Genomic DNA, 20,101 nt, shown 5'->3' on the forward strand with positions numbered 1-20,101 from the left:
CCGCCTTATATAGTCCGGGGGTAGGGTTACAGATCTGGAAACTAATCCTAGCCAGTTACGATTGCCATAGGTGGCCGGATAAGGATTCATATTCTAACCGACCAGGATCTTGCTTGATCGTTAAATCTGTCTTGACTCCTTGCGCGGGACTCCGAACAGGTTGACCGAGCCACGCGTCGTCTTTTGGTGGACCGGACCCTCTGATCTGGGCTGGCCCAAGCCTAGCCGTAAGGGTATAGGGGTTAATACCCCCACATGGGGCGAGTGCTGATGACGATGGCGAGGGCGGGGATGCCAGGGGAGGAGAGGAGCACGAGGCCCGCGCCTCATCTCCTCGGCGATGCCGACGGGGGAGGGGGGGCAGGGATGCCTGGAGCAACAGGAGGAGGGGCGGCATCGCTAGGGTTCAGCAGAAGGCGGCGGCGAGTCGCGCGGGGGTGAGGGGAGTGCCGAGCGAGGGAGGGGATAAGGGTTGGGTTCGGAAGAATTTGGTTATGACCGGTGGGTCGGTGGGCCGCCAAAATATTAGACGAGAGCTGGGCCAGCCAAGCGCGCGAGCCCAATTATTATGTAGCGACGTTTGGTTGGTCCCAAAAACTAGTGCCCTGTTCCCTATGCTGACAAGGCACGACTGAGAGTATCGTTGGCTGATTTATTGTGAGAGAAAAATACTGTTCGTTGGCTGAAAAAGTATGGCTTATAAACCAAACGAACATGGTGTAGGATATAACGACATATAGTCGAACGTTAAAGTGAAATAATAATAACGACAAACAGTCTATTGCAAAAACGAGATATAACGACTGACTGAATGTTAGTAGTCTTTAACGTCCGACCTTCCAACGCTATTTTGGTATTTTTAACACCCCCATGTGACGTTAATGTTGGGCTATGGTATAGTGACGGGAGCCGGCGGCCACCGGTGGTGGGGGCAGGGGCAGGGGTGAGGACGATGCCGACGAAGGTGTCATAGCGGAGCTTTGGGGGGGGGGGGACGGGAGGTGGTCGGCATGGTGAGGCAGCGGAAGGCGACAGCTGCCGGTGGTGGAGGATGGGGGAGGGGCAGCGGAGGAGGGGTGCCAAGTAGGTAGAAGAAGACGATGGGAGGGGGCGTCGCGGCGGAGAAGACAGTCGCGTGCTCCTGGAACACACGACCGGTCGCGCAATATTGGCCTCCTATATATTTCGAGTCTAGTTTTTTTCATCTGGTCAAGAAGAGTTGTAGATACGTATGTGCATCTCAAGGCTAACGAGAAACTATATATGTATCCTGTTCAGGTTTATGTAGCCACGCCATGGTGTCGGGAAAGCTTGGTTATCTACGGAGAAAAAACACAAGATGCGTCCGGTAAAATATGCACCCACGGGCATGAGCATGTGTGGTTCCATGGGTATGCGTGCATCCTTGTAATCGGAAAAAAAGGCACAGAAGGTGTAGAAGCACCAAAGGGGGTCTAGAAGAGCCAACAAGGCAAAAGTGCATGGCAAGATGCAGAAAGGCCAAGGCTCGTAGGCCCCGTTCGGCTTACCTTATAATCCGTACTATTCAGCTTATTTTTTCAACTGAAATAGTTTTTTTTCTCACAATAATTCAGCCAGAACAGTATTTTTCAGCCAATTCAGCCAAGTTTCATCAAGTTGAACGGGGCCATAGCTTCATGGGCATCCTCCTCCTGCTCGGCACCTTCCTGATCTGTAAGAATTTGGGTTATCTGTGCCGAGTAAGAATTTGGGTATGATTTGTTTTGTGGCAGCTTAGATATGGTGCATTCGTCAGGAACTTGTACTCGACGTACATATATGTTTAGATGATATAAAAGCTACTTGTTCGTCTGGAACATGTCAGCGCTATCAGTCTTGGAAAATAATCGGAGCTCATCATTATTAGGATCCTGCAAGTTGTTGCAAATGGTTTCCAATTCTTTCATCAGCAATCCGTCTTGAGAAAACGAAAATTAGTGATTGATCCTATTGCTTAGCAGATTTCTTGCATATTGAAATATACCACGCACAATTGTATCATGGAAGAAATATTATCACCAGGAATTTCCAGATGTTTTCAGCGGTTTTTGGTGATTTGGTTCAGGTCCCTCAAACTCATTGTAGCAACTCATAGTTCAGCATTATTGTTCACTGATGTTAATCTTTGATTTTAATTTGTGTCCCAAAAAAATGAAAGAATGCAAGATGAGAGGAGCCTCGTCCGTTTCAGAAGTGGTGGGGTTCTCTAGCAACTACCAAGGCAGAAAAAGCACTCACATAGTCACATGTGCCCGTGACCGTGTCTAGTGTGCGTGCGTGCGTGCGTTTGAACAACAAACAAAGAAAGAAAAAACAAAAGAAAAAGGAGAGAAGGAAGACAAACTTCCGTTTGCGGTGCCATATATACTCGTATACAGCCCTGTTCAGTTAGCTGGTTCATATTGTTGCTGGTTTGTGAAGAAATACTGCTGGCTAGTTTATGTGAAAGAAAAATATTATTTCGACTAAAAATTTACGATCATTTACGATAAGCTACGAACAAACGAACAGGCTGATAGTATAGCAGGCCAGCCCAAATCCAGGCCTGACCGCGCAAACAAAGGCTACGTCGTGGAAGCGTCGCGTGAAGTGCGGCTGTGGGGTGTGTGGGCTAATGGCCGTGTGACAAGACGCGAACATTTTGGGCTTTTGGCCCCATGGACGGGAGCGCGGCGGCTGGTGGCCGCAGTCGGTCCCGATGGACGACGCACGGTCCCAGGCTCCCAGCTCTCGCTCAACTGAGAAGCTGTATCCACGGTGCACGGAGCGTTCTCAGGGCATGATATACATCTATACCATGTCTAGAACGAAATGAGCTGGGACCCTCGATCGACGCCGGCGCCGAACTTTTTACTATTTGGCTCTTTTTTTTTTTTTTTTTTTTTTTTTTGAAAGTTTCTCTTAAATAGACCCCTGGCGAAAACAATTCTAGAAATGGACCCTTGGCTCGGCACCAGAGTGACTGGCGCCGAGGTCCTGGGCACGGGAAAATGGCCTGCCAGGGGCTCGGCGCCAGAGTGACTGGCGCCGAGCTCGGCGCCGTCGATCTTGGCGCCGAGCTCGGCGCCAGTCTAAATGGCGCTGAGCCACCTGCATTCTGCACTTCTTCTCCGAGCGTTCTTCCTCTTATTTCTCCTCCGTCTCGGGTTTTTTTCTCGCTACTTCACCCTACCTCACAATCACCGGCAACTTAGAATTTTAGCCATTTTTGCATATGTCTGTCCCACAAATTTCAGCATGTCCATCTCATGGTAAATTTAAAGTCAGCTCGGGGAAGAAGTGCAGGCTGGGTTAAATGCAGGTGTCTCGGCGCCAGTCACTCTGGCGCCGAGCCCCTGGCATACCATTTTCCCGTGTCCAGGACCTCGGCGCCAGTGACCGTGGCGCCGAGCTCGGCGCCAGTCACTCTGGCGCCGAGCCAAGAGTCCATTTCTGGAATTGTTTCCGCCAGGAGTCTATTTGAGAGAAACTTTAAAAAAAAGGCCAAATAGTAAAAAAATTCGGACGCCAGCGCACGTTGGAATGGTTGGTTGGACCATGGCAACAGCATGGATTGGAATTGAAATGGATAGACATGTGTGCCTTCTAGCGTCATGTTCGTTTGGTCTTATTTGGTTTATGAGCCCTACTTTTTCAGCCAACAAATATTATTTTTTTCTCACACTAAATCAGGTAATAGTATTTTCAGTCATAATTTATCAGTCAAATAAACCCAAACGAATGAGGCGTATGTCGTCCGCTAGAAACCAGCAAACGCAGTGCACAGTGAGAGTACATGCATCTTTGTTAACAAATTAAAATCTACTAAGCACAATGTCAAACTCTATATTTTTTTTGTTTATTTGCTTCACCAGGTTCCATGCATGCTTGCTGCAACACGTGGACTACGGAGTACTCCGTATCTTTTGCTGGAAGCTCCGGGGGCCGATTGGATCTCCGGATGGAGGACGTCCGGAAGCACAGTTCCGTCACGACGCTCCGTGCGGTTTGAAGTTTTGGACCGTACGGCAAATGGCAAATGGCGTGAACAGTGGCGCGGCCCCACCCCATCACGACGGCTCGCGGCGCTTGAGCTGAATGCCCGCGCGCCATGTGCCGTGCTAGCTTGTCCCTGTCTGCACCGCACACGGCAGAGGGCAGACCACAGTGCGTCCATGCACCCCCCGTGCCCACACAGTGACAAAGGCACTGTTCGCTTATCTTGTAAACAATAATATTTCAACGAACGAATAATGTTTTTCTCTCACAACAAATCAGAAACAATACTTTTTTACAAAATGAACATGACCATTGTACTGAACTTGCACTATATACTACAGTACTATGTTGCTCATCAAGCAATCCCACGTTGCAGCACAGCTCCGACGTAATATATAACACAACAAATATTTACAGTGGGATATATATGCCCATATATGGGACGCATCTCGCCCTTGACACGTAATGGCGTAAAAGAATATACGAAGTAGACTATCGAGCCATGGAGCTGTTGTTGGCACATGCCTGACTCCATCGAAAGTTGAAGCTTGAAGCCGTGTACGCATCGGAAGGTCGCCACTCGCCGGCAGGAGCATGAACGAACCCCACAGGTCGACTACTACTCCTCTCTTGGTTGTTTAAACAATGCAATCGCCATGTGATGAAATGAACCTGAACCTGAATGAACAAGAAAAAGGGATGGTAATCCGATATATACTATAGTATTAGCGAACTGGAAAGATGCCGGCCGGGGCCAAGAAACCGAGATATTCCTGCGTGCTGCCCATGCACGCATGTTGGTTACCAGGCCATCGTGCGGTGCGGTCGTGGCGTCGTGCCCCCATGAGTCTCAAGCTAACACCACTGAGAATTCTTCGATGGAGCCGTTGTTTAGAAACCCATGTCCATTGACCACGCGACATGACAAAAATTTTAAATTTGGCGCGCCTCCCTCGGCGTCAAAAGCTTCCGTCCCCGTCCACGGTCCATGGGCGACTGTTTCCAACGGAGCGGAGCAGACCTCCCTGCCTGCTGAAAACATTTGCCTAGCAGAACCTCTGTTTCAAACTTACAACGCATATGAAAATGAAACTACGAATTTGAATCTTTTCAGAGAATTTGCCATGGAACAGTGAGGTTACCTATACGGAGTACTGCACAACTTGGCCACAACTTGTGCTGCTTACGAGGCAATGACAGGCGTGCATGTTCGGTACCAGCTCGTTCGGTGGGTTTCGGGGACCAAAGATTTGGATCGGATGGCTCACTCACAGTTACAGTACTGGTCCAGGTCCATGCAAAGCCATGCGGTGGAGGCATTCACCATTCAGGCATGCATCCCCGTGCCTTGCCAGAGGTTTGGATTCAGGGCTAAAGTTTAGTTCGCATGCATCCCCGTGTCGTGCCTTGCCTGAGGTTTGGATTCATGGCTAAAGTTTAGTTCGTGCCATATCAAACATTCGGATGCTAATTAGAAGAATTAAACATGAGTTAATTATAAAACTAATTATATATGAATAGACTAATTAGCGAGACGTACCTACTAAACCTCAATCTATGTAATTAATTTATATTTAATACTACTAATTAGTATCAAAGATTTAATACGACATAGCTAAACATTAGTCCAGAAACCAACACCATTAGATGGGGGCATGGGGCCACTACTAGTACTCAGTACGACCAAGAACGCTTGCATCCTGAAAACCAGGGCACCATGTTCCCTGGACCAGCGGACGGTACGCATTTTTTTCTTTTTCCACAAAGAAATTGGAGAAAAGTTTGGCTTATGGACAAACCCGCACATGGTTCTCTTCCTTTCTCGACGACTTTACATTGCATGGTTTGGTTTTGGTTGGTCATGCGCGTCACGCAAAGAAACGAGTGACACACAAGGCAACCCACAACACAACACATGCACGCTTAGCAGGAGTTGTTTACTGCACTTGTCTGAATCCCTGAACTATTTATATGCAATGCTTTTAGATTCATTCGTGTAGACCTCAGCTCACTCGCGGAACCTTTTTTTTTTTTACGAAATTCAGTCAAAGAACCAATGATCAAAGGCGCAGAAACTTTCCACAAGAAACAATCAAAAGCTGGACTCTCAAGTCCTGCTACTATAGGAACGAACAAGTCGATGGCTGGCAGTGCAGTGGCAGCAGCAAGTTGGGCCGGCGAGGTGGGGTCGCGTGTCCGTCCCCGGGCTTGTTCGTCCCCCCACGCAGTTTCCAAACAACTTGCCGCTGCCTTTTCTTCTTAGGGCGCGTTTAGATAAAAAAAAAAAACTAGGTTTTGGCTACTTTCGTTTGTATTTGGCAATTAGTGTCTAATTATGAACTAATTAGGTTCGAAAGTTTCGTCTCGCGATTTCTCACCCAACCGTGCAATTAGTTTTTTTTCGTCTACATTTAGTACTCCATGTATGTACCGCAAGATTCGATGTGATAGGTACTGCGCAAAATTTTTTGAAACTAAACATGCCCTTATATTATTCCAACGCGTTGCGTTAGCTGTCAGGAAGAGGAAGAATCCGTCCTCCCTATTTCTCACATGTGCTCCATCTCCATCGGTGCTCCTGCCTTTTGATTAAAGAATCCGGCATCAGGGACAAGTCATGCCCGTGTGTGCATCTTCCTCCTCCCTACCCTCCTCAGCAGTCAGCTATGGCCCTCTTATCTTCAACCGGACAGCGCCACCCAACCTACCGCCTCTCTGACTCACGTGCTGCCTTCCATGGCTATATCTATCTGCATGATTATTAGGTGAATCAAGAAGGTAAAACTGTCTCATAAGTCATATCAAGTTCACTTTCTTTACAGACTCAAATGTCACACGGATCGATTGTGTGGGTAATATGTTCTTTTTTTTTTGGCAGCAAACTGTATAGTTGGAGGCGCAAGCAAGAAACAGAGACAGATTCTCATGAATTGGTTGTAGTTTTACAACCTAGATTGCTCCAGTTATTACCATAAACTACCAAAGACTTGCAGCAGCAGGAACATAACAAGAATCCAAACAAACCTGGGTTTGCGAAGCCATGTGATCAGAAAACAACAACAATACAATGAGGATATACTCAGGATCCATTACAATCACTTGTTCTGCATACATCAAGGCTAGAGCCAAACGATCTGGCTTTTAGAAAATACATATACTTCTCTTTGCGCTATCATTTTCCTAGCATGGCCAATTCAGAGTCGCCGTGTGTTAAACACCCCCCAAAAACTTCTCTCGGACTCCCGGTGATGGTCAGGACTGGCTGGCTACTTTTCTTTACATCCAGAACTATGTAACAAGAGGGCGTCGAACCACGACCTAAACAGAACACTAAAACACGATAACGAGAGAATATTTATGGTTTCGGTACTCGATCTAGTGGCAAAGCAAATCTCAGATCATTCTGCAGAAGGCTTGGTGAGGTTGCTGTGCCGTCTTATTTGGCTGTGTTGTTGTGTACTAGCTAAGGCTCAGGTTGGACTTCACGGCATTCGGTCCTAGTCCAAGCCATGGCTGGCTCTCGGGCTCCTTCTTCACTGGTGCCGCATCAGAAGGAGAAGTTTGATATGGTGCCTTTGCATTGAGACTGAAGAATAAAAGGGCACAAATTAGTTCCAAATACAACACTGAAAAAAAAATTGCCATAATGAAAGTACCAATCACCACAACCACAACTTACCGATCCTTTCTCTTCTCAAGGAAGCGGTGAAGAGACGCCTTCCTCATAATAGGCATATCTACAAAAGAAAAGACATGTTTCGATCAATAATCGGAAAATAACAAAGTTCACCAATCATATTTTAAAACTTCAACTAAGTAAGAACAGAAGCAGAGGGAGGAGTATTTACCAGAAGCATTTGTGCGAGCAGGCTTCTTAGCATCAGCCTGAGCAGCAGGCTTGATGACCGGGGCAGGCACTGCCTTGTCGGTGATAGCAGTAGGTGCAGAAGGTTGAGGCAAAACAACGTTCTGTACCACAGGGCTGCCCTTGCTGGCCAGCTGCATCAGGTCCTTTGCCTTGTCGGCAGGGAAATCATCAAACACCAGCACCTTCCCGCCATAGAAGATTGTGAGCTGCTTAGGCTTCTCTTTATTTTCTTGCTCCCTGACAAATATTACAGAGAAGAACAATGAGAACAACGGTGCTTGTAGAACACTACTTCAGCTTAGCAAATCGATTGTCTACTCTCTTTTCCTTTCTCTTGGTTAAAAGACCTTATCTCACATGGATGGCAGGGTTCCATCTCAGATTAACCCATCCTAAGTTGTTACCAGCAAGGTAGTTAATGATAACCATTAGGTGCAATCTAAACAACTCTGAGCATGTCGGTTGCTTTGTCTGATAAAAGGAAACGTTTTGTTGCTTCTTACAGAAGACACTTCAAGACTACTCCTACAAAGATACAGTTTTGACCAGGGAATATCACAGAAACCGAACTACAAGGATGCTTTACACACGGGTCTGTCTTTTACCATCCGGGTCAACTAGATTTCAGACCACCTTATAACATGTTTCACCTATGAACACTCATTAAACTCAGATTACTATGTTTCCAAAGTCAAATTGTTTGGCCTTTTGTCCATGAGACCTAACACAGCTAGGTTCGAGTTCTACTACTACCAAACAACTGTCGCGCGAACCAGAATCGAAATGGATTTATAAATGATGTAAAGCAGCAGTACGCACCTAGGGGCAGCAGCATCCTTGACGCCGAACCCGGCGCTCTGCGGGAACAGCTCCATGGTCTCCTTCCTCCTCTCGGCCTCCTCGCCCTCCGTTCCGGGGAGCAAGTTAATTGTCGCCGGCATCCTCTGCTGCTCGACCTCGCCTGAGAAGAAGAAAAACAAAGCCGGATAAGGGAGTGCGAAATTCGAAGCCCGAAGACGAGGTTTCCAAACCGGATAACCAAGGCCCCGCCCAGATCTCACAACACGCCCCCCACAGGAATCGAAACTGGACCCCCCAGATTTCGAAATCTCCCCCTACACCCAGAACTACAGGAGGAGCCAGGTCTCACAACAGGGCAGACCCGGCCCGCCGACACCGCCGGATTCCGGTGCTCACCTTTGATCCCGAGGCCTAGCTCGGCGGCCGCGGCGCCGTTCTGGCGGACGAAGCGGCTGAGGAGGCTGCACGCGACGGCGAAGCTGGTCGCCCTCTCCCCTGGCCTCGCGGACGCCGCCATCGCCGGTTGTCTCTCTCACCCCCAGCCCCAGCCGGTCAAGCACAAATCTCCGCGCCGCCGGCTCCAACTCCTCCGCCCAGGACGTCGTGCGCTGCTCCTCGCACTCGCAGGTCGCAGCAGCAGCGGTGGTTAGCCTCCTTTCTCTCTCTGGCTCGTAAGCGCGGGCCTCGCGTGAGCACGCCGCGCCCCCACGCTCTTATAAAGGACCCCGCGGTTTCCACCCAAATCCCGCGATTAAAAGCCCAAGGGAATCGATTGCTCGAAATTGTTTATCCTCGTTTTCGCTGGCGGAGGAGGGAGGGTGAGTAATTTAATTTATGTTAATGGCGTGCGGGGCGGGGGTGGGGCCCGCCATGAATGCTTCGAGAGAGAAACGCGCACGTGCTTCGTGTGGGGAAGGGACAGGACAGGAGAGGGGTGGAGGTGGAGGTGGAGAGGGAAAAAAGGTTTTCCTTTTGGGACGTTGCGTCCGCCGAGCGCTCGCTTCCGACGGGACGGGTGGGCCCCGCGCGCCTCTCCTGCGTGCGCGCGCGCGCGCGGTGGTGGCCTCGTGATCGCGGGTGGGCCGCGCCGAGCGGGGTCGATTGGACTGCTCGGTAACACGAGTTGCTACTGGTGCTGGGTCAGGGTTGGGCCGGGCTCGCTCGCTTTGACTAGACCCTTTGGGTGTCGTGTGTTGCTGTTTGATGGGGACGGGTTAGGCTCAGCATATTACTGCGGCAGGACCTTCTGCTCAAAACAAAAACAAAAACAAAAACTGCGGCAGGACAGGCGACAATTAACCATGCGTTTTTAGACCATTTCTTTTTATGGAACGTTTTTATCTAGTATTGGCAGATTACATGTGGTTCAGACAAGTGTGTTCGTTCGACTTCTTCAATCAAGTCAAAGGTGTGACTACAATAACCTTACGTCAAGTAATTTGTCATGAGTCAATTTTTTTGCCTAACTTTGACAATTTTAGACAACGAAATAGTACTCAGACTCAAAGCAAAGGTTAAATTGTGCTTGCTGAGAGCATTATCTATTCCCTCCTTCATTTAGCCATACAACTTGAGATATTTATATCTTCTTAGATGGAAAAAAAATAAATAAAGCAAACCCTAGCTAACACGTCCGGAGGAGCAGGAGGTGGCCGAAGCAACATTTTGGAGGGATAGCACTATAGCTAGGTTAGTAGGTCACCACGGTCGTGGCACAAAAAAAAAAAAAAATCACCATGAAACTTCCTGCTCTCTTCCTAGCCACCATCCTTTTCACCCTATCTTTGTCTCTCGTCTGGTGAAATTCGTCTGTATCTGTCCCAGCTTGATTTTCCTCTTCTTTAAATGCTATATCTCTTTATTAAAGGTGCTTAAATAGATCGCAGTTGCAGAGGAAAAATTTACAGGTTGCAATTCGACCAAGCTTATGTACTGTATCATCTGTCATCCAGTGTGTGCTCATGCAGTATGTACCGTACAATACCGTCCCGTGAGATTTGAAAAGGCTATTTAGCCAGTTCTTGCAAGCATTATATATTGATTGACAGGAATTGATAGATCTATTTTACATCATCTTTGCTAATACATTCCTTCGTAGCGTCCGGTGTGGTTTGTGCTTGTGGGATCATGTAGCATGTCTGTGTTGACCGTTGATTGATCTACGTACAAGCAGACGAGAGGGTAGATGTTACTGGTTTGTGTTGCTTTCTTTGGCTCCTTTTGCGCGACTGCTATTCCACAAGCAATTGTGCTAAAAGGAAAGCGAAGTACGAGTGTTCGAGAGTGATGCTCCAAAGCCTCCACTCTGGTTTGTGTGCTCCTGGTTTCAAAAATTACCGAGGATTTAGGATTTCCAAGTAGCCGTTGTAATGCTAATCTCTGTAAAAGTTTTAATCCAAGGCTCACATAGGTTGTCGTACATGTCTATGCATGGGAGATAAAAAAAAAACTATGTATATAATATATAGCCAGCTACAGGATAGTAGTTCTAGGGAGAGGCTATTCAGTAGCCGGCTACAAAATAAGTTATTCTGTAGCCACCTCCATTTACTATAATTTTATATACTAATTTACTATAATATAAATACATATTTACGATAGTTGGGTTACTATAACACATAGGGATATTTACCATAACGTTATATTAAACCACTTAGTAAGGAGTTACTATAATCTCGTAAAATAACATAGTAATTATCGTAACTCAAAGTGGCTACAGAATAAGTTATTCTGTAGCCAGCTACAGGATAGTAGTTCTATATATATATATATATATATATATATATATATATATATATATATATATATATATATATATATATATATATATAGGGAGAGACTATTCAGTAGCCGGCTACAAAATAAGTTATTCTATAGCCACCTCCATTTACGATAATTTTATACACTAATTTACGATAATGTCAATACATATTTACGATAGTTGGGTTACTATAACACATGGGGATATTTACCATAACGTTATAGTAAACCACCTAGTAAATTAACATAGTAATTATCGTAACTCAAAGTGGCTACAGAATAAGTTATTTTGTAGCCAGCTGCAGGATAGTAGTTCTATATATATATATATATATATATATATATATAGAACTACTATCCTATAGCTGGCTGCAGAATAACTTATTCTGTAGCCACTTTGAGTTACGATAATTACTATGTTAATTTACGAGATTTACAGTAACTCCTTACTAACGGGTTTTATTATAACGTTATGGTAAATATTCCCATGTGTTATAGTAACCCAACTATCGTAAATATGTATTGACATTATGGTAAATTAGTATATAAAATTATGGTAAATAGAGGTGGCTACAGAATAACTTATTTTGTAGCCGGCTGCTGAATAGCCTCTCCCTATATATATATATATATATAGGGAGAGGCTATTCAGCAGCCGGCTACAAAATAAGTTATTCTGTAGCCACCTCTATTTACCATAATTTTATATATATAGGGAGAGGCTATTCAGCAGCCGGCTACAAAATAAGTTATTCTGTAGCCACCTCTATTTACCATAATTTTATATACTAATTTACCATAATGTCAATACATATTTACGATAGTTGGGTTACTATAACACATGGGAATATTTACCATAACGTTATAGTAAACCACTTAGTAAGGAGTTACTGTAAATCTCGTAAATTAACATAGTAATTATCGTAACTCAAAGTGGCTACAGAATAAGTTATTCTGCAGCCAGCTATAGGATAGTAGTTCTATATATATATATATATGTATGTATGTATATGTATATATATATATTGAAAGTTTATTTAACAATAACCTAATAATTATAGTAGGCGAATTTTGCTCATAAACACACAGTTGTTGTATGTGTTATTAGCTAATACACACCGCCAACGCTCGGTTCCATCCTTTATCGTTCATTTCTTCAGTAATGGGAGATAGCAGAGTGTGTGAATAAACCAAATTGCCCCTAACACTTGACTCAACTGCATATTCCAAATGAAGCCACATCAACAAGATAGACCTAACCTTATTCGTTCATCCTCCTCCTCCTCCTGTCCCCCCTCCCTCTGACCTCTATTTCTCATGTGATAAAGAAGGAGAGGAGTGAACCGAGGCGACGAGCAAGCAAGCAATGGGGTGTTGGCAAATGGAGGTCCGGAGAGAGAGGAGGGAGATGGATGGAGCCTGGAGGAGGAAGAGGATCGGACAAGGTCGAGTTCATCCTACTCAAGTGGATTCACTCACACCATGTAGTTGAGCCAAGGCACCAGATGCAATTTGGTGTATTCATCCATCTTTCTCTCTCCCAGACTAAGAAATAAACATTTTAGTTGTTGCGGTGTCTAAATGGTAAAGATGCATGCTTTCCTTAATAATGCTGGGCAAATATGAACATTGACGGTGTAGACCAACCAATACCATAGAAGAACGGTGTCCGTGGACAAAGTTTTGCCCTATAGTACAGTACTACTACAAGATTTAAAAATGATAAGAAAGAATGGCTAAATGACATAAGATGCATGCGTGAAAGAATAAACTTAAGACTTTTTTAGCATGAATAAACTTAAGACTTGATCAGCATCGCACGCCAGCGGACTGCCGGGGCAGCGCAACCGCAGGAAACCATTTTTTTCTTTTTTTGTCAACAAGGAAACCAAAATTTAAGGGCCGTGGAACTAACAACGAAGAACTTTTCAGTGCCACACGATAACATATATTTGTCCTCCACGTATATAAAAGACGAGCTCGTGTTGCACGCATATACTTAAACCAAGCCAAAATCACATCTACATCTACTTTTATATGACAAATTGCAGCATCGATCTTTATGTGATTTGCAGCATATTTTCTCCCTCTTGGGTGAGGCGAGAAGGCCGACAGCTGCTTTGACGTAGATGATGCAATTAGTATCTTATAAGCCAAAGTAAGCACACTTGCTTCCTTAAAAGGAGTAAATAACAGATGGATTTGTTGGACCCAAGCGTCTCATCTCATCTATCGTCTCTCTCTCTACTAATCGTTGATTAGTACGTGCACCATGCAGATGCATTTTTATAAGCGCAATGATTTTATATGGTTTCTTTTGCCGTTAGTCATAAACAAGTTGATTGTAGATAATTACCTCTAGGTAACATCGGTCTTTGTTGTCTGCAAGAAACCACCACTAATTTGTTGATTGATTACTCTCCCGCCGGCCGGCTCACCTAGCCTCTGCACAAGTGTCTGGTTCACATCCAACTGTGCTCGCTCTGAAGTCTGACCGTCGTTCTCACCTGTTCCCAATCAACAACCTGTATGCTGTTCAGAGTTCAGACTAGTATATATGGTGATTAGGCATACAGATTAACTTTAGAATACGTGTGCGGTGCATTATTGCAGACTTCCAAGAAGTGTGGTCTTTTCTTTCGCTACCGGAAACCGGCTCTCTGCCGAGTGCTTTTATGTTTGCCGAGTGCATTTTCTCAGACACTCGGCAAAGAAGCTCTTTGCCGTGTGCTGAGCTAAAAACACTCGGTAAAAAAAAACACCCGCCAAAGAAGGAGTTTGCCGAGTGTCAACAAAAAAACACTCGGTAAAGATATGGTTTTGCCGAGCGTAAAAAAAATACTCGGCAAAGATATGGTTTGCCGAGTGTAAAAAAAAAACACTCGGCAAAAAATAAAATCATTTTTTTTAAAAGAAGAAGACTAAAAAAATGGAAAAAAAAACTTTGCCGAGTGCTCACATCTAGAACACTCGATAAAGAAATAAAATATTTTTTCTGGAAAAGAAAAAGAAAAAAATTAAAAAAAACTTTGCCGAGTGCTCAGATCTAAAACACTCGGCAAACAAATAAATAATCTTTTTTCTGAAACTTTGCCGAGTGTCCAGATCGGACACTCGGCAAACAAAAAAAAATATCGTCAAATGCCCCTCCCTCCCATCCCCTCCCCAGTCCCCACCCGAGCACCCCGCGCGCCCCTCCCTCTCCACTCCGGCCGGCCCCCACTCCCTCTCTCGGTGGCGCCTCTCCCTCTCCACTCCGGCCTCCCTCTCCCTCTCCACTCCAGCCTCCCACTCCCTCTCTCGGTGGCGCCTCTCCTCCCACCCTCGTCGCACAACCGGCGGATCCAGTTGGGGCGCTCACTAGCTGGGGCTGAGGCCTAGCGCGCCCGTCGCCGACGGGGCTCCTCGTGTCCTAGCGGCTCCAAGGCAGCAGCGCTCAAGTGGATCTACGTGGTGGTGGTACGGCAAGGGCGGATCTACGAGGAGGTCTAGTGGAGGTCGTGCATGAGGGTCGAGCGGGCTCCGTCGGTAAGCCCTAGAAGCGCTCGAGGGCCAGCCTCCTCCACCTCCGGCGACGCACGGGCGAGATCCGGCGGCGGCTGGCCGCTCGACGTGTCCAGGTGCAGATCCGGTGGCGGCGGGCCGCTCGGCTCGTCCAGGTGCAGATCCGACAACGGTAGATCCAGGACTGCGGCGACGGCGGATCCAGGACAGAGGGCGGTGTTGGCTTCGGGTCGGCGGCCAACGTCGGCTTCGGTGAAGTTCCTCGTGTGCACGCCGGTGGTGGTGGCCGGCTGGTGGTGGCGGCCGGTGCTTGTTTTTTTTTTGTTTTTTTTGAAAAAAAAAAGTTTGCCGAGTATTTTTTGGGCACTCGGCAACGTCTTTGCCGAGTGCCCGACGAAAAACACTCGGCAAAGTTAGTTTGCCGATGAATTTTTTGTCGAGTGCCCTTTACCGAGTGTTACACTCGGTGAAGAGTTTGCCGAGTGTATTTATGGCTTTGTCGTGTGCCCTAGGCACACGGCAAAGCTCCGGTCCCGGTAGTGTTTTACTCATTGGAGTCTGTTGTTCATGTGGTGACTGGCTCGGTTTTCCAACAAAATTCTTGAGAAATTATTTTTTTTCTCGAATACGTAAAAGATTTGCGTATCATTGTATTAAGGAGAAGAGTTTAAAGAAACATACAACGCGCTTCTATCGAGCGCCGAAGGAGGTCGACCTAACACAGCCGAAGCTGGACCATCCTAACAAAAAGACCTCATGTTTTGATATTACATAAAAAGAAACAACCAATATTGACATAGCTTTGTGGTCTAGGTGGCCATACATCTCCGTGGCTGTCTGGACGGTGCCTTTCCAACGGCCGGGAAATTCTTGAGAAATTATGGTGTTCGCGATGTGTATGTATTTCTTCGGTACTACAGAAAAGTTGTCGGGTCTAGAAGTACTAAGTTTCTCAGGAGTTGGTGCTTACGACTGCCAGTCGACGTTCGACTCCAAGCGCCTAGGATGGTGCATTGACAAACGCAAAACACGGACTCACTGAGTGATCGAGGTACCAGTAGTCCAGAGAATAGCATTCGAATGACCTGTGGATATGCATGCGTGGTTGCGTTGAGCGTTCCAGCGTCGTCCATGATTGAGCTGGAGTGCTGGTGCTACAAGCAAATCTGCACACCCACGTACTTGAAAAATGGCGGCAATCAATCTGTGTACGTGCGAGTACAAACATTACATAGACCAGGTCAGTCGTCCTGGCTTCTCATGCCTGGGCCACACTCGGAACTTGACTAACACTAGGATTTTACATGATTATTCCTCGCAAATTCAACAAATGGTTGCGTAACCGTGGTTGAACGTTGAGACGGTTGTCTTAAATTCAACGACACACAGTAAGTATATGGCCATGCATCATGCATTCGGTTCACACACCACAGTCCACAGGCATGGCTACCTAAACTGGAAGATGAACAATTCTTCAAAGGAAATAGAAAAACGCCTAGTAGCACTAGATGCGTGTGAAAAGTGGAGGCCTTGCGAGTTGCGACGACCTGCTCCCATGCACTGATGCATGCAATTGGCTCCTGACTCCAGAGGGTGTAGCCAGTAGGCAGTTGCCTAGCCACAGCCACGGGACGGGAGGGAGGGAGGGGGACGGGGACGTCTTCTCTTAAGCCCTAGCCGGGTCGTCGTCCACCTCGCGCTGCCGCCCACTAGAGAGTGTTTCCGCGTCCAGGAGCAGGAGCACGAGGCCCCCGGCCAGTGACTTTGGCGCGGCGTGTCACTGTCGTCTCGGCCTGTGCTGTGATCTGCGAAAGCGCACGGGGTCGCCGGCCGCTGGTTGGCGTTGGCGAGCTCGCCGGGAAACCAACGCGCCCATGACGCTGCCCTGAGCGCGCATGCACCTCGTAGTCCTGTGCCTGTGCTCGACTGCTCCTGCTCGATCCTGAAAGATCTCTCCACCCACACCCAGCCCAGTCTTCGTCGCAGCAGTAGGTCCATAAATTGACGGTCCGTGTCAGTGCCAGTGCACCACGCTGACCTGATGACCCGCGCCGCTGGCTGGACGGTGGGTCCGCGGCCGGAGGAAATCGGCGCCCGATCTCGCTGGCCTGCCCTCCGCTCAGCTGCAGCGGCGGGTCAGGTCAGTCGGTCAGGGAGAGTCACTGTCGTCTGCCGTGCCTGTTGGTTCGTGTTCCGTGGAGTGGAGTCGTGCTGGTGCTTGACTGCTTGAGGACCGCCACATGCCGCCGCGCGCTGCTCAGCAACGGCAACGGCAACGGCAACGGTACGTGGCGTGCACTGGGCGCCGAGCAGTGAACAGTGTGGTCATTAGTGTTGTACGGCAGCGTGCGACTAGCGGAAGAGGCCGATGGAACACGTGCGAATGAACAGAGCGTACGGAATAGCTGCTGTGCAGTCTGTCAGGTACTACCACGTCTGACAGGAGCCATCACCGTGTTGAAATCTGGAGGCCAAGGCCCAGGAGCATCAGGAGCACTGTACAAGGTGCAGTAGGAAACAATTTTCAAAAAGCAATATCGCCGCTTGAATCGCTGCTAATCTTGTTCTTTATTACAAAAGGAAGAAAAAGAAAGGAAATTGCAACGTGTTGCACCTGGCCCCGCTCCATCCAAATCTGCACGCATGAACGATGAAGGGCGAATTGACGCATGAGGAGGCAATCGTAATACTGGAGCCGTATGGATGCTTCGCGGCCAATACCAATGATGATTGATGAAGTCCAATAACAGACTACCTGCAAATATACAGCTTGTTCGGCTCGTTTGCAGCCACAGCGGCTGCTGCTTCAGCTGGCTGTCTTCTATCTCACATGTTACTGTAGAGCTGCAGCCAGCCACAGTGCTTTACAAGTATCTCCAGATTTTGCAATGGCGATCTTGTGATTTATGCAGTCACTTGCGAGCTCATGATGGGAAGCTGGAAAGACGCGGGGGGTGGGGGTGGGGTGGGGGGGGGGGGGGGGGGGGGGGTGAAGGCGATATCTTGCCGATGGAGACGGCCACATGGAGCCTGGATACATCGTCCCCGGTCCCGGAGCCGCAAGGTCCGATCCACGAGCGACAGCCAAACCTTAAGTCAATTGTGGCATGCAGGCCAAGCGTTGGTTGCGCGGCGAGACCCTGCTGCTCCCACGACTAGCCCTCTTCGACGCTGACCTCCGGCCTGCCGTGGCTCACACAAACTGAGAAGGCGTGCTCACCGCCATGCGGACACTCTTCTTGACTCTTCCAAGCCTGCTGCCGAGCTTGCATCGCGTGGACTGTGGACTGTGGTCTGTGGAGATAGCAGCTAGCAGTGACATCTTGTGCTGATAGAGATCCCTGACGCTGCATGTAGTATGCGAAAAAATATTTTATGGAACGAAATGAATCAAAACATAATGATGCAATACAATACCAGCATGGAAACAAGTTATGCCTAATTCCTAATAACTCTGTCATCATGGAAGGCCTGACACAGGAATATAAAACACGAAGTTGTGGTTGTGGCAAGAGGGAAACACAGATACATGCAAGGATTACTTAATGCTACGGCCTACGGGTAACCAGGCGCAGCAATCTTGGGACTAAAAATTATGGCACATCATTAGCGCAAAGATGCGATGCATTTGCAGTAAGTGCCATGCTCACCTGGCAACAGTCTGAAGATGGTGGCATGGTAGACGTACGGCTGGCCAATCCAACGCCATATGGGTCCTGACCAATTCTTACAACAGTTGCTTCATCGCCAACTGTTTTCTGTCAGCAGATACTTGCATGATCATACACTGAAAATAACCAAAACAAAAAAATATATGCATATGAGGTTCACTGGTAATCACCCTACATCAAGTGATTTCTCAAAAAAAATTGCAATGTTCCTAAACGTTCTGCAAATCTACATGCCTTAAGTGTCAGCTTGATTTGAACTTTTGCTTTTGCTAGGACATACCTGTAATCCTCTCCTAGAAACTTATATTCCTAAGCTACAATCTGAATGTGAGTCTCCAAACTTGCTAATGAAATGCATTTTTCATAGCTAAAGCAACAAAATGTAGTTTGACATAGGGTGAGAGACAGACTAAAGCAAGCATCCTAAATTCAGTGTGCACCACAGAATCAATATATAGATTCTAGATGCAAGAACAATCAAAAGCATTCCTTTAATTTTTCTTTTTCTTTTCTTAGAAACAGGCTCAGCTCAGCTCAGCTTTTATTTCATAACAATGAACAGATTAACAGGGGAATACAAAGATGGTTAATGTCAGAGAGCTGTTGAGCAGAGGCATGTGCCATGGAGTTTGCAGGCCGTCACAACCAAGGCTGCATGGTTAAACCAAGTGGGTGACAAATGGGAGAAATTTCTTTACCAGGGTGCTTCTGCTTGGGAGCTGACAGAAGTTTCGGCTGAAGTCAAAATTCGCCTAGTGAAGTTCTTGCCTTTGGGGGAGGTGTTTCAAGAGGGGAAATGGGTTAGTTTTCTGAAGTTGGGTTCCGAGTGGGGGCATGTAATTGGTTTTTGAGCTCAGTGTGGTGTTTTCTGGGGAGATTTCTTAGTTGTGTGCTTCGTGGACTTGTTGGGAAGGTGTTATCCATCTGGATGCTGTAAACGGTTGGTCATTGTTACTGCTAAGACCGGGGCTCTGCCCTAGAACTCTAAAAAAATGCAAAGTAAATATTCAAACCATCAAAATACTAGTTGATCACTTCAATTTCTTCAATTCTTCCAGAACGGTGTCGATGCCTGACCTATTTCTTTCTTGTTCCTCACACCCGCCTCAACAATGTTCAGTTTTTTTAACTAAATTCCCCTGCAGCTTGTGATCCTACGCAGTTTTCACAGCATTCCTGCAAGTGAGGGCCTCCACCTTTGGAGCATCAGGAATTATCAAGCCACCATGAGTTAGCCTGCAAGAGGCCTTGCTGAAGTAGAAAATGACGACACCTGCTAATTGCTGCCCCTCTGGATAAGCTGGCGGAAAATTTGCTGTGTGTTAACTTTCCACCATATATCTGTGGTGGTTCTTGCTGCACCTCCACTTCTTGCTTCTTATTGTTGCTCGGCTTAGCTGCCATGCTCAGCAAGTCTGCAGCTGCACCTCCTGAACTCATGTGACAGCAAAGCTCTGGCTTCCACTCCTAATCGCCATGCTTTTTTATTATTTCAGTT

At 47.0% G+C, this 20,101-nt stretch overlaps 1 protein-coding gene and 1 long non-coding RNA gene across 2 annotated transcripts; both read right to left on the reverse strand.

The window, feature by feature from the left end:
• Positions 1–7,042: 7,042 nt before the first annotated feature.
• Positions 7,043–9,457, reverse strand: LOC136547246 (protein TIFY 10b-like). The gene is made up of 5 exons (XM_066539210.1): positions 9,065–9,457; positions 8,687–8,828; positions 7,848–8,104; positions 7,679–7,736; positions 7,043–7,585 (listed from the first exon to the last, which is right to left on the reverse strand). Exons 1-5 carry the CDS (start codon positions 9,183–9,185, stop codon positions 7,459–7,461), a joined length of 705 nt encoding a protein of 234 aa, XP_066395307.1. The 5' UTR covers positions 9,186–9,457; the 3' UTR covers positions 7,043–7,458.
• Positions 9,458–17,927: 8,470 nt separating this feature from the next.
• Positions 17,928–19,429, reverse strand: LOC136547247 (uncharacterized). The gene is made up of 3 exons (XR_010781516.1): positions 19,302–19,429; positions 18,583–18,719; positions 17,928–18,279 (listed from the first exon to the last, which is right to left on the reverse strand). It is a non-coding gene; the product is annotated as an uncharacterized lncRNA (long non-coding RNA).
• Between the last annotated feature and the right edge of the window lie 672 nt (positions 19,430–20,101).

Source organism: Miscanthus floridulus, chromosome 3, assembly GCF_019320115.1.
Source record: "Miscanthus floridulus cultivar M001 chromosome 3, ASM1932011v1, whole genome shotgun sequence".
Taxonomy (NCBI): Eukaryota; Viridiplantae; Streptophyta; class Magnoliopsida; order Poales; family Poaceae; genus Miscanthus; species Miscanthus floridulus.

What these genes read in the sequence shown, in the direction of transcription:
- LOC136547246 (XM_066539210.1), bottom strand. Translation starts at nt 9,185, where the DNA reads ATGGCGGCGTCCGCGAGGCCAGGGGAGAGGGCGACCAGCTTCGCCGTC. An exon ending in AAGGATGCTGCTGCCCCTAG is followed by an intron (nt 8,105 to 8,686) that starts GTGCGTACTGCT and finishes AATATTTGTCAG; the next exon opens with GGAGCAAGAAAATAAAGAGA. An exon ending in CTTGAGAAGAGAAAGGATCG is followed by an intron (nt 7,586 to 7,678) that starts GTAAGTTGTGGT and finishes TTTATTCTTCAG; the next exon opens with TCTCAATGCAAAGGCACCAT.